This window comes from Phaenicophaeus curvirostris, chromosome 8, assembly GCF_032191515.1.
Source record: "Phaenicophaeus curvirostris isolate KB17595 chromosome 8, BPBGC_Pcur_1.0, whole genome shotgun sequence".
Lineage (NCBI taxonomy): Eukaryota > Metazoa > Chordata > Aves > Cuculiformes > Cuculidae > Phaenicophaeus > Phaenicophaeus curvirostris.
In genome coordinates this window covers 37,809,088-37,822,852 of record NC_091399.1, presented here as the reverse complement: position 1 = coordinate 37,822,852, position 13,765 = coordinate 37,809,088, and the positions used below count along the sequence as shown (strand labels likewise).

The following is a 13,765-nucleotide window of genomic DNA, read 5'->3' as shown; positions in this document are numbered from 1 at the left end:
ATCAATCAAAAAATTCTCTGTGATTTACCTGAAGCAGCCTGGGGTGGTGGGGTGTGGCCAGCAGCCCAGCTGGTGTGGTACAGCGGTAGGGAGCCCCACTGAGGATTGCTGGCCACCTCTCCCCCAGCCTTCCTGGGACGGTCAGACCCTTCCTATGGGCACCCTCCCTTTTTGTACCTGTTTTCTGCCTTTACCATGACTGCAGACCACTGCTCTCCCATGGCTGACGTTACCAGCAGGCAGAACAGGAGGTACGCGCGGCTATTTCCCAGGTATAATTCATCTCAACAAATAAAGTGTAGAAAACCCTAACCAGTCCAGGCAGCAGCCAGCGGTACGCTCACTCCTAATGACTTACTCCGCTCTGTTAATCTGTCTCACCGGACTGAAAACACAGACCCATCAACCCCCGGTGCATGCCACGTCCCACTCGCAGCTGGGAACGTACCACATCGGCGACGGCAGGTTTGCCAGGGGGCAGCTTGGGCCGGGAGGGAGGCCGGGGTGGCGGTGGTGGGGGAGTGCTGCAAGCGGCCAGCGGCGTGCCAGGACGAGCCGGGGACGAGGAACCTGTAACAAATAGGAGACGTGAGCGCGCCACAGGCTGGCTACCACTGCTACCAGTGCCCATCTCCTCCATACATGAAGCAAAGGCTCCAGCAGCATGGGCACGCACACACCCTGCACAAGCTCCCCTTGGCCATTGCTCCTCAGCAGCAGCTTTGCACAGGAGACAAGCGTTTTTTGGATTGCTGATGCCAATGCATTTCTTGCAGGGGCTTCCCACCTGTGCCGGCTATGTGGCCCCATCAGCCAGGAGCACCAGGCAAAATGACCATTGGAGGAGTCTTACAGCTTTCCAGAAAAATGATGCTTAACCCCTGCAGCAGTTGACGCTGATGCCACAGCTCCCAGGGCTCCACAAGCTCCTGGGCTGAGCATGGTTGATCCTCCACCATGGGAATGAGGGGTCTTGGTGAGTGGGGCAAAGCTTTGTCCAAGCAAAGAGGAGGAAGAAGGAGGTTATTTGATTTGCTGGGATCACAAAGCATTTCCCAGCCCTCTGGGAGAGTTTCAGAGAACAAAAGGGTGCTGTCCTTGGGGTTTATGTGATCCCCAGTGGCTGCTGCCTTGCCACGAAGGGAGACTTTTTGCAATCAAAGATGCAAATTAGTTTTAACAGGTGCTTAAGAGGATACCCAATAGGACTGGTTTTCCCTGTATACAGAAATTCCTTCCAGGTAGGTTCAGCAATAACTGGTGCTGTACAGAGTGGACGGAGACTGCACCAAGACGAGAGGGGTGGCAGAAGCCAGGAGGGGGAAGCAGACCCCATTGCAGGACAGCTGATCAAGTTGGCAATTGCCACCAGCCTCCCTGGAGCACAGCAGCACATTACAACCCGCAGAGTAGTGCATTTTGCTCACAGTGGCAATTAGATAAGTTTAACTTCATTTTTTCCTGCTTACAAGAGAACCAGTTTACTAATTTTTTGGGGTGATAGCTCAGATGAAGGAAATATCAAAGCTACATCTATAAAAATGAGACAGAAAGCTGAGATGAGAGATGGGCTAGTTTGAAGAAAGTAAATCCTGGCCATTTATTTGTGCAACTGCTAAATTCAAACAATTTTTTTTAGAAGCCTAATTTGGGAACCAGAATTCCTTTTTTCCTTCCTTATCGCAATAAAAGCCTGTCAAAACAGGAATTATTCAGGGAAAGTAACCCAGCAGCACTGAATGAGCATCACAAGATGGAGACTTTGAGGGCACATTTCTCCCAGGGTCAGGAGCCACCATCTAGCCAAAGCCCCATCAGACATCAGACTTCATCCAGTGAGGTTTATTCTTCCAGTAATTAAGGTCCCTGGGAAACCGACAGGGTGGGACAGCAAACCCCCATCCCTGCCTCAGTGATACCCCAAAGCCAGAGTCCTGCAGGATCTGATGGCAGGAGGGTGTCCTGGGATGGCTCTGCCCTACAGCATCCCAAAGCCAGACATCCCCAGGGCAGGATGCAGCGAAAGGGGCCTCAGAACAGCAGAAAGAGCAGGGCAGGAGTGGGAAGGGTGGAGGATGCACACCATGCACCCAGATCGGCTGCTGTGGAATGCAGCATTCTGAAGATCTGCATGATTTTAGTGGGTGTATTTCAAGGTTCTGCATTTTTCCAGGTCACTGTCCTGCACTGGGCTGGGTAAGGCTGAGGTGTCAGCAAGTAGTTCAGCAGAAGGGAGACAGAAGATAACTTCTGGGGAAGAGATACAGATCTTCCCAAGCAAGCAGCACTGCCACAGAAGTCCATCCACGCCTGGTTCATGGGAGTGGGGTTTCTTCAGCCATCCTCACACACAGAGCCACCAGCGCGTCCCCATCCTGCATCTCTCTGCTCAGGCAAGGCAGTTGCTCTGTTGGCATCAGGGTGGAGAGCAGTATAGGAAGAAGTTCGCTGTTTCCTGCTGCCAATCTCCCTCAGAAACTCATGGCTCCAACCAGTACTAGCAGGATAAGGACATTGCAGCCCCTGTGCAGATCTCCACCACCCCCCGTGCAGCTCTGCCTTACCAAACTGGCACAGAAAAAGCCACCACCACCAAAGCAAAGCCACACTTGCGGCAACAGCCACACTCAAGGGGACACCCCAGCAACGCCCCCCCCCACACCCAGAAGTAGCACCTCCCACCAAAGCAGATGGCACAGCTTTCAAGCTCACATGACTGGGCACATCCATCAACTCCCACCACTACCTGCAAGGGCAAAGGTGCCTGTGAGGCTCTGTGGGGGTAATGCTCTCAAAAATATTTTTTCATGTACACAGGACAGCAGCACAGGGGCTGGTGGGGACAGGGATTTGTGCAACCTGGCTGTGCTGATACAATAAGTGCCCTGGAGTCATCTTCAAATAACATATTAGGTTGCACCTTCTCAAGCACTATGGGAGATCCTGTGTCAGCTGATCTCCAATGAGCTCATTTGCCTTAACGGACACTCAGACATTTATAATTAAGCAGATAAAGTCAGGTAGACAGCACACACCAGACAAACCTATCGGGTTCTGCCCTCCTGAGAGGTTTACCCTGGAAATTGATTTCTCCAGAGGGACAGCAGAGAGGGACCAAGTGCCTTTCAGACCCATGCAACCTCTGAGCTGCCAATTATCTGATCTCAGCAACCCTGGAGTGATGGTGTATGGCGACCCATCTGCCACAGATTTAAACCCCCCTAGTTCTGAAGCTTGCTCAGATTACTAGCCTGAAATGTTTCCATCTATATTCACTTTGAAGCCTCCTGAGGACAGAGGTGCAGCAATGGCAATCCTATGCCAAATTTTGCATCAGGGGTTTATTTATGCAGCAGAGGTGGGAAGGGTAGCTCGCAGGAGCTTTGGGGAAAGGCTGTCAGACCCATCCAACCATCAGACATGCAGCAAGGAGCAGGGGAGAAAACACAGGAGGCTGACGGCAGACGCCAAATGTGGAAACACGAGACGGCCAGGTGGAAGCACAGGTGCTGGGCATAGGCACAACCAGGTGGGAAGGGATGGCAGATGCGGTCATGGCCACACCGAAGCACACCCAACACCATAGGACGTACCACTGGTGCTTCCCGTGCCGCTGCTGGCACCTGGTCCAGGTGAGGAGACCACCGTCCGGTAGGTGGGCGGTGGAGGGGGTGGCGGAGTCGCTCTTTGGCCCAGCCCAAAATCTTTGGGAGAGGCGGGTTCCAAGTTATCATCCTTAAGGTAGGGCTGCTCAGAAACCTTCTTGGGAACATCTTCCAGGCGAAGCGGTGAAGGGAGCGGGCGGGAGGGCTCAGCCACTGGAGCGTTGGCTGGGCTGCCCACTGCCACTGGCGGGGACCCCGCTTTTTCCTGGGGTGTCAACTCCGGAGTCGTGTTTTCCGGGGATTGATCAGAAAAATTGACCCACTTGTCTTCTGTGTTAACAGCAGCAGACTTGGGGGATAGCACAGGGCCAAAAATGCTGTCCAAGTCATTGATGGACGGAAGTTTGTCCCTTTTGAGCTCTGCTGCTGTCTGGTCCCCTCCTGTGGTCAAAGCAGTTTATTTTACACTTAGCATTAACTGAGAGAGCCATAGTCACGCTATTCTCTACAGGGCTCTACGTCAGCTACTTTCTAGAGGAGATGCTTTAAAAGGATTTTTTCTTATAAGCTGCCAGGGGATATAATTCATGTGCAATGTATAACGAACCACACTGGAGTGGAAGACACACACTACATAACAGGTAGCATGCATCACAAGACAAGCACTCTTTCTCCGTTGCTTCCTACACAATGGTCCGTATTTACAGCGAGGTCCCAGCCTTCATTATGTATTCTTTAAATGTCATCATTATGTCTTTATCATCACTCTGAATTATCAGCAGATATTAAACTTACACACTCAACCCAGTAACCTAAAGCTCTCTTGCACGCACCACTGTATATACACTTATAGTAACATATACATATATGTATATATATGTATATAAACATGCTGGCTTGACACTGTCAGCCATCAGCACTAGGCATGCAGTACAGGAAAGTGGATGGGGTGTATGTACTTCAGTTTTAAGCAGCAGCAGAAAAACATACTTTAGGGCTCTACTCACTAATTAAGCTACTGTAAATCAGCGTTCAAATCTGACTTCATAACCAACACAGAGGGGGGATTCATCAACAAAGCGTTACACATCCAGAGAAAGGAGATCCTCAATCCTTCCTCTCCTACTCCGTTTTCTTGCATTTCTCTTCCCCAAGGGCTGGAGCTTGGGGAGCGGGCAGCTCTCTACTGCTGGGCAGGCTACCCAGGACTTGGTAACTCGTTTTTGCACAGAGCAAGGACAAAGCAAAGATGAGGGCAGCGTGTGGCCACAGCACCAGCGTAGCACAGGAGCCCATGGCTCTTGCTACTGCCACACACATACTGCTAAAACTAACGTGCCCTCAGAGGTCCTGGTTTCACCATTATTCCTGTTTCGGGGGGAGGCATCTGTGGTCTACATTTAGGGAATAAAATATAGTTTGCTAAACCAGAATAAAATAGACCACTGCCTGTTGCTTTACTTGATGCACAGGCTGCAGCGTGCAGCAAGCCAGACCCCAGCAAAGAAACCATCACAGCTGGCTGGGCATGGCAGTTGCTCATGTGGGTGAATCTACACGTGCAGGTGGACACTCCATCCACCTGGCTGCTTCAATACATAGAAAGATCAAGATATGAGAGCATGAATGAAGTATTGATGAGTAGAACAGTAAGCTCCGCGCAGGGGATTCTTTTATGGCAATTTTGATAGCACGCCACAGTGCTCTGTATGCATGTGCCCATGCAGCCAGGGACTGCCCACGCTCCCTCAAAACCTGCAGCTCCAGCAGAGAGCACTTAGTCAGCACCATGAATTATATGCTTATAAGCACCTTATGTCCTTAATGTCTTTCAATCCTTTACTTTAGGTACTATTCGCTTCTCCTCCCCCCTCGCCATCTGCATTATATTGTCCCCTCACCATCCCCAGCTACCTAACCACAGAGGATTTTCCCACCTTCCCAGGAATTCCAGAGGGCAGAAAAGGCAGGAGCAGCCCCCCTGGCACAGGCAGGTGCCACAGTTCATTCATAAACACAGACTGTGCAGTGCCACTCCAGGCAGGAACGGCTCTCTAGTTATTCCTGATTTTAAGGAGGACTTTAAGGCTAGAGTTGCATTTCATTTCTAAAAGTGACCAATACCCAAGGCAGGGGGAGGAGAGAGCATTAATTTCACCAGGGCAACATTGGTTCAGGAGTCAGAAACATCTTTACACCACTTCTAAAGCATCACCTTGACTGCAGCATCCACTGAAGCACCATAAATACAAGGGAAAGAGGGTACACGGGGGACAAATCCGTGTCTGAAACACAGTCACAGGGACCTGACCCCCCAGCACAGCTCCCCGGGCTCCTGGTCAGTCTGTACAATGACACGCGGAACGAGGTGTGGTGGGGCAGCTTTTACCTATTCCCACTGTCAGAGGAGAGCCAGTGCGTGGCGGCGTGGCCGGGATGTTCTTCGGTGGGAGTGGTGGAGGTGCTGCAAAACAGAACAGAGGGGGAAAAAAACTCAGTTATAGTGCATTAGGAAATACACAGTGTTTGCTGGGAAAGGGGGACCCAGCAGCGTGAGGTGCAAAGCAGAAAGCTGCAGCACCACTGGGATGATTGCTGGGTGAGCAAGAGCATCCCTGCAGCCTTGGGTTTTGCAGTGTTTCGATGAGCGACAAGCAGCCATCAGTGGCCTTTTTTGTTGGGTTTTAATCTTTTGGGTTGTTTTTAAGTCTAAGATTGTACTCTTTTCTTAAAACCTGAATTAACATTTTAATTAAAACCTGTAGCCTCTGAGGCATATATCTGCCTCCACATTTTGCACATGCCCATGCCACATGGATCCGGGAAGAGGAATGCCGTGGCTAATTAAGCCCAAGCTGCTTTACAGGGGCATTTTTGCAAAGCAGGTATAAATAGCGTTGGAGTCCAAACCTCCCAGACGACCAGCCCAGGAGGCCCTGTGGCTGATCTGGATGTGCCTTAGTACCATTCATTCAGCAGCCACTTCTATCATAAGCATCACAATCCCCTTCCAAGCCAGTGACATGGCTGGAGATTGCCTTGACCTCAGCACTGGCCACCTGATACCACCAGGGCCGGGTTTGGCATGAAATAAGTTGTGCTAATGGCTAGTGAGGGGGAAAAGAAGGGAGGGAATAAGGAAAGAATAACTCTGCAGCTAAGGAGGAGGAAAAGCAGCGGTTCCCTGGCTGCCCCAGGCACCGTGGGGAAAGCTGCAAGGAAAACTGGGGATTTGGGTCTAGTTGCCCTTTCTGTGTTAGCCTGGAGAAACCAGTGCTTCCGACCTTGCGAGCCAAATTATTGCAACATTAACATGAACAATCAGGTCCTCCTCCCTCTGAGGGCAGGGCAGGTTTAAATGCTGGCTCCATGCAGGTCATTTGCCCTGACCAGAGATGTTTCACCTTGCAAATTGAGCACACGCTGGCAGAAGCACGTTTCCCCACGGAGGACGGGCATCATCTCTCCCACCCTGGGTACTATTCAACCCATCCCTTATCAACCCCTTGTCTTTCCTCCACCCTGATGCGCTGCAGCTTGAGTCAAGCCAGGGTAAGAACCCCTCCCAACTTGCTATGGGATTAAAGTGTCACAGATTTGCACAGTACAGGAGTCTGGAAGAGGAAAAGTGAAAGATTTGATTTGATTTTTGCATATATTCATTTATTTTCAGTTGATAACCTGCAAGGTCACTTACTTCCAGTTGGAAAAGGTCTTGGTAGCTTTGGGGACTCTACGCTTGCGTTGACAGGTTGGACTGATCCCCATATCTCAGGCTGATCCAGAGTAGCTGAAAAATCAAAAATAAATAAATACACATGCAAGGGCATTGATAAAACTATTTCCTTACAAACATCAAAACACACAGATGAGATGCTTTCATCTGAGGCTTGTAAAGAGAGGATACTAAACAGTGACAGAAACCTCCCATTAATTAAAAGACAGGAATTTTTCTGTAATGTTAGATAATTACAAGCTTGCCTGATTTCTAAACAGGTCATGCAATTAGTTTGACACTCATACTGTTTGACAAACAAAACAATGCCGTTTACATATTTGGAAGCCTATTACATTAACTGAAACATTGCATGAATTGCAGAAATAGTCTGGAATTCTAGGATACTAAGAAAAAAACAGGTATTAAAATGAAAAGATCCAATTATATACACACAAAATGTAGGGGGGGAAAAACATTTTCTATACCCCATTTAAACTCTTTGCACTGTTTTTATTAGCTCATGTGTCAAGAACCACATGCAAACGTATTTTTGATTAAAAGAATTAACCAGAGTCATTAATTCCAAGGCATAACGAAGCTACAAGTGGCAGCAGCCATTTCGTGACAGCTGAGCAGAGCTGGCTGCCTCTGGGAGGAGACCTCTCTGGGAACAAAATGCTCCGGCGGGTGAATGGGGTTTTTCTTTGGGGAGAACAAGCCTTGCAAGAGGGCTGTGTGCCGGGAAAGCTTTTAAACAAAAAGGCTTGGGGGAAAGTAAACTGTCCCTGTACTCCCGTCCAGCGGAACGCTGCTTCTGGGAAAAAATGCCATTACTAAGATGACATCTTCACAGGCGCAGGGAGCTGGAAAGCACTGACAGACAGCTCCGGTCAGATCTTCCTGCAATTGAATTAGTGTGATGCTGGAATGCTACCGCAGTGTCAGAAGAGATCGGCCACCGCTGTTAAACACACGCCACACTGAGACACATCAGAGCCTGCCAAACGGGCAAAACCAGGCTTTCATTTGAAAGTTAGTATTTTTAATATTTGTAGCTGCTCTCTTTCAGGCTCTGTCTCAAGACCACATAATTAACTAATTGACTTAAATACTTGCTCTGTTTCCTTATAATCTGTATAAGCCTAAGCCCCACACTGCATGCAATGCCACTACCCGCCTTTCTGGTTCTGCTTTAATTCTGTTTTACGAGGCAGGCTGTGGGGCTGATCGCCAGGGCTACCCTGCTTGCTGTCAGAGCCAGGGGCCACAAACCATCCCTGTGGCATGGAACAGCCAGTGGCCACTGCCAGGAGATGCCACCCATGTCCCAAAACCCACCGTCCAACTTCTGCTCCTCAAACGCCGACTCCAGCGGGGGCCCGAAGAGCGGTGCCAGTGCGGCAGGGTCCTCTCCCACTTTCTTGCTGTGGGATGAGAAAAAACAAGGGAACAATGAGGTTCAGATTTGTATTCAAACCTGGTGTCTAAGTGCAAGGATGTGTATTTTCTGGGAGTGTTTATATTCTGACCTAACAGGCACCTTGCAAAACACAGGGCTCAGGAAAGTAAAAAGGAGAATAGTGGCACCAGCCATAGCACCACGATGCAAACCCTTAGATATCCAAGCAGTCACTGAGGCACTGGGGATTGCTTCAGGATTAGTTAGAGCTACTCCAGACCGCATGGAAAAGGAAAAAATTCATCAAGGTACGGACCATGCTCAGGTCCACGGCACCTTGAGTCCAGCTCTGCAGGTGCACAGAGCTTGCTCCTAGTGAGATTTGGCTTCAGTCCATATCAGCTAGTCTGTTTGCTTTCCTAAATCAATACATATACCCATAGCACACGCTTGCCAGCTCTTCCTATCCATGAGGCTTGAGGCAGCTTCACCCTCCCTCATTCCTCATTTACACACACAACATCCGAGCAATGAGCCTGTGGACCCAAAGCTCCCTGTGCCTCCTGCATCCTGCAGCACGGAGCATTTGCTCAGCTTATTGAAACATCAAACACAAACATTTGGCTCTCTCACAAGCCTAAAAACTTATACAAGTGATGTTTCTGCAGTGGTGTTTTTGATGAGCCAAATTGGGGCAGCTCAGCTAGGAGATGGGTAGGCAACACTGGTATGGCAGTAAATACACATTGAATTTGCTGTGTTATTCTGGGTTTGATCTATCCAGGTATACATGAAAAAAAATCAAAATCTACAGGTGAGAACAGATACTTGCCACTGAGCAATGATGTAGATGTGTAATTGCCCATCAAAATGTTTAAAATTATGTGTCTGAACGTAGCTGTGTTGGATAATTGTGCTGATAGAGCCTGTACTGACCTGGCAGGGTCTGGTGTCGGCGTGGAACGCCGGGGTCGCGCAATCTCCTCACCTGTGGCACAGGACAGAGTGCGGGGTTAGAGCCATTCCCCAAAGCATCACCCCAGCCCACCCAGACCCCAGGTTTGCAGGAGGGCTCATCCCAAGTGTGCCACCAGCACAGCACATGGCCCGCCCCACACCTGCTATGAGCATGCTGGCAGTAAAAGCCTTGTTTTACTAATTCAGATTTTATTTCTGTAGACTAGGGAGCTGCACTGTTTCTATAGGGTAACCCAGAGATGTCCCATATGGCCTTCTTTAAGGAAGATATTTGGGTGCCATCATTTCTGCCAGGAACACTTTTAAAGCAAACCTAACCTCTTCCCTTTCCCCACCTCCCTCTCCAAAATACCACCACCACACTGCCATAACTACTGTTCTTGAGGGCTGCAGAACATACTTACTGGATAAATTCCTTTTAATTGTCCCCTGGAATTAGAAACACAGGAGGTAAGTGGAATGCACAGGAACACGGGGCTGCATTGCAATTGTTACCCGTGGAGGGATACAACAAGAGGAAAACAGCCCAGATGATATCGGGAATTGCCTAAGGTAACATTTACTGTATGCAGCTGAAATATACCCAGATACATGTGTGTATTCTGAAATCCCATTTGCTTCCAGGGAGCAGAAAACCTTACCGAGTGGATTTTGAGCCAAATAAAGCCACCACCTGGCAGTGATGCCTTCACAGCCATCCGGACTGCCAGTGGCTTATAGGGGTCACCAACATCCTCACCCCATGAGAAATGGCATAAATCCAAAATCCTCACATGTGATGACTCCAAACTGATCTAAGCCAAAAAATGCAATCTAAATTCTCGCTTTTGCCACGCAACACACACACACCCATGCACAGCAAAAGCCAAAACCCCCTCAGATAGCAGAAGCTGGGGCTGCACAATGGAGAGGGGAGCAGGAGTCCCACTGGTGGGGAACAGGCAGCAGGGACACCCCAACACCATGAGCAGGGACTGCAGGTGCTTTGCAAGGATCAAGGTCAAGCTGTGAAGGATGCCCATCATTGGGGACCCCTTTGCATTGGCAGAGGGGACAAGGTTCCACCACCACCTGGGGTCTTGCAATGGTGTGGCTAATGGTACCAGCACCCCACTCCACCCACTCTGTGCTTGCCACATAATCCCAGGACAGACTCTGACCCCGCCAGCACCCTCATTCCCAGAGCGGCAGGGCAGAAGCAGCAGGCATGGGAGCTCGCTTACCGGGCTGCGCCGCTGTGGTCAGCAAGGAGGAAGAGAGAAGAGACACCTGGTCAGAGAGCAACAGGTCAGCACCCCGAGTCCCCCAGTGCCCATCACACCCTGCAGTTGTAGCTTCGCAGGCCACCCAGTGTAGAGGGAGTCCTTGCTCCCATGGGCTGGTGGTCACCCCAAACGCAGTGCACAAGGCAGGGGGACAGCAGTGCCTGGAGAGACCCCAGAGGGAACCCACACCCCATGGGATGGGTGATTTTTTTTCCCATTTGGATTTCCGATCAGTTGGAAGCCCAGACCCCTGGGGGAAGCAGTCACTATCACATACAGTGGTACCGTAGCAGCAGAGGTCACAGACCCCTGATCGGGTTGGGTTTTTTTTTTCCATTCACATACCTTTCGAGGTGTCACAACACATGCCCAGATAAGACTGCCCTTGTACAGCTTGTCAAAAAAACCCAGCCCTTTTACCACTATTACACGAGTAATTTACCAGTATTATTCAAAGCAAACAAATGACCTAGCTCTATTTTAAATACTCTAAATTAAATCAAGGGAGAAGAAAAGTAAACATCGTTCCTTCCAAAATGATAGGATTTGTTATGTGCATTTTACATTTCAGCTGTAGAGACATGCAAAACAGGGACTGTGCAAACAGGAGAACACAAGACTGTGTTAAAAAAAAATGAGAGATAAGAAACTGTATTTCTTACCGGACTTTTCCTCTAAAAGGATGCAGAAAAATAAAAAAAAAAAAAAAAGAGAATATAAGATATTTTCTATCAAGGGAAAACAGAGAAATAGAAGATTTCTTTTAGGAACAGAAGCATCAGGTGTATAACTGTTAAACACAGAGCAAAGCAGAGTATGCACATCCAGCCAGGCTGTCATTCATTCAGACAGCAGATTAGACTGGTAAAGCCCAGAGAAACAAAAACTTGCATCTAAGCCACCTTATGGAAGGGACTCATATGCTTCATTGTTAGTGAACCCCACTAGCTACAGATGAAGCCATTTCCCAACCTGTTTCATTTCTTGGAAGGGTCTGTATAAGAGGACAGTTAAACCCACTATTTTACCCTTAAGCATTTAAATTTAAGGCTATGTCTTATCAGCTTTGCCCAGTGACTATTCAGAGTGGTACAAAGCCCCCACTCCTGGGGCCGAGTTTGCCATGGTGCAAAGAGGGCAGGTGCTGCTGGTAGGAAGGAGCAGGGAGGTCTGAAGACACTGAGCTATTGCTGGTACAGTATGTGGCATGGTGCAACCTGCTCACTGCTCCCCAAGAAGTTCGTTATCTTCTTGTCTTCAAGTTAAGGCACTATCATCCAAAGGGATGGGTCAATCAGTGCCTTTGGACACAGCACCTCCCGTCCCACTGCTCTCTTCCAGGAGAGGCCAGTGCACAGGAGGGATGGGGGCCTGGAGCAGGGGTTTTCAGCTAGTTTCAGACAGGAGATGAGCACAGGACAAAGGCAGGGACCCAGACAGCAAAGCACAGAACTTCTGTGGATGCAAAACTTCTTCAGCCAGCTCCTGCCCAGGGCCCTGGTGCTTTCCAAGGCCACCGGGCCCGTGCTGCTTGCCAGGATCCGTTGTGCTGGGGAGTGCCCAGCCGCTCTGTGGCGGCACCGCTCACCTCCCCATCTGCGCCCTTTGGCTCCGTACACCAGATTTTGGATTCTGACATAGAGGAGCAGCATGATTCCTTCTGTGCAGCCTGGCACAGGGCTTTTCCCTGAGCCCTTGGGGCTGAGTTGGGCATGTCTGCGCTGTTTTACAGGGAGGCACCTGCTCCAGCCCAGACTGTGCTCTGCCGGTGGGGGACGAGGATTCCCCTGAAGCAAAGCATAGAGTGTCTCAGCCCAGAGCCCAAAGGGTAGGCTCCACCCTGCACCATGCTAACACACGCAGGCGTGCTCACCAGGGGCTAAACCCTTCCTAACAGATGACAGAACTCCCCGTCACCTCAGCAAGAAAAACACCATGGCGAAGAGGAGACACAGGATCACATCTAGCAAAATGCGCATTTGGTGGAGTTTTCTTTTCCTGGAAAAGGCGAGGTTTGCAAGAACTGCTGACTGTATCAGCCTAGCCCTCATATACCAGCGTCAAACCACTCAAGTATTTCATTAGTAAGAATGAAAATAACCAAGGAACCTCAGACTGCTAGAAGCAGAGAGTAACCGTTCAATAATTTCTTAATAGATCTTTATTTATTGCCAGTGACAACGTTGCTTTATATTTTTTGGCTAGATCCTCTGTAATCCCTACACCGCAGGTTGCGGTACAGAATCAATGAGCAGCTACTCCCCACCTCTGCCGCGACTGTGCCAGAGCCACCAGCTACCCCCCAAGCAAGGGAGGTAGAAACAAAAGCCATGAGAGAAGTAGAATGCACCAGATAGACTTAGCCCCTTAAATAAATTCTTAGTGTTTTCCTTATCCCATTTTAAAATGTTGCACTATTTCCTCTCTTCTCCAAAATAATGTTGTCTCATACATATATATCTCTACAGACAAACACACACACGTGCATATAAAACTGTGTGCACCAAACTACTGGGACGATCACTTTGCAAACCCAGAATCAGCTTGGTTTTGCAGTAAGAAATTCTGGGGGTTTGTATCTCTCGATCAAAATTATCCACCTAATTTGGCAAATAATTGCCAGTCTCCAAAATTCACCCTTCCCTTTTTTTCACTAAACATAGGTGAGGGGGGTTTATGCTGTTGGTTTTCATTTTGAGGGGGCTTTTTCCCCTCTTTTTTTTTTTTAATCTTTTATTTTGTGCTTCCCAAAGCAGCCGACAGCAATTTCTAAGTCCTGAATGCGAACAGGCAGAAACTC

At 49.1% G+C, this 13,765-nt stretch overlaps 1 protein-coding gene across 1 annotated transcript in view; it reads right to left on the bottom strand.

Annotated features, from left to right (window-relative positions):
* Nucleotides 1–13,765, bottom strand: part of SGIP1 (SH3GL interacting endocytic adaptor 1) — a 54,649-nt gene that overhangs the window by 13,788 nt on the left and 27,096 nt on the right. Inside the window, exons 8-15 of the mRNA XM_069861973.1 lie at nucleotides 11,628–11,639; nucleotides 10,924–10,935; nucleotides 10,105–10,129; nucleotides 9,659–9,710; nucleotides 8,662–8,747; nucleotides 7,303–7,395; nucleotides 5,995–6,069; nucleotides 449–570 (exon numbers count right to left, since the gene is read on the bottom strand). Of these exons, the coding sequence (XP_069718074.1) occupies nucleotides 449–570; nucleotides 5,995–6,069; nucleotides 7,303–7,395; nucleotides 8,662–8,747; nucleotides 9,659–9,710; nucleotides 10,105–10,129; nucleotides 10,924–10,935; nucleotides 11,628–11,639 (477 nt within the window). The remainder of the gene's footprint in view (nucleotides 1–448; nucleotides 571–5,994; nucleotides 6,070–7,302; nucleotides 7,396–8,661; nucleotides 8,748–9,658; nucleotides 9,711–10,104; nucleotides 10,130–10,923; nucleotides 10,936–11,627; nucleotides 11,640–13,765) is intronic.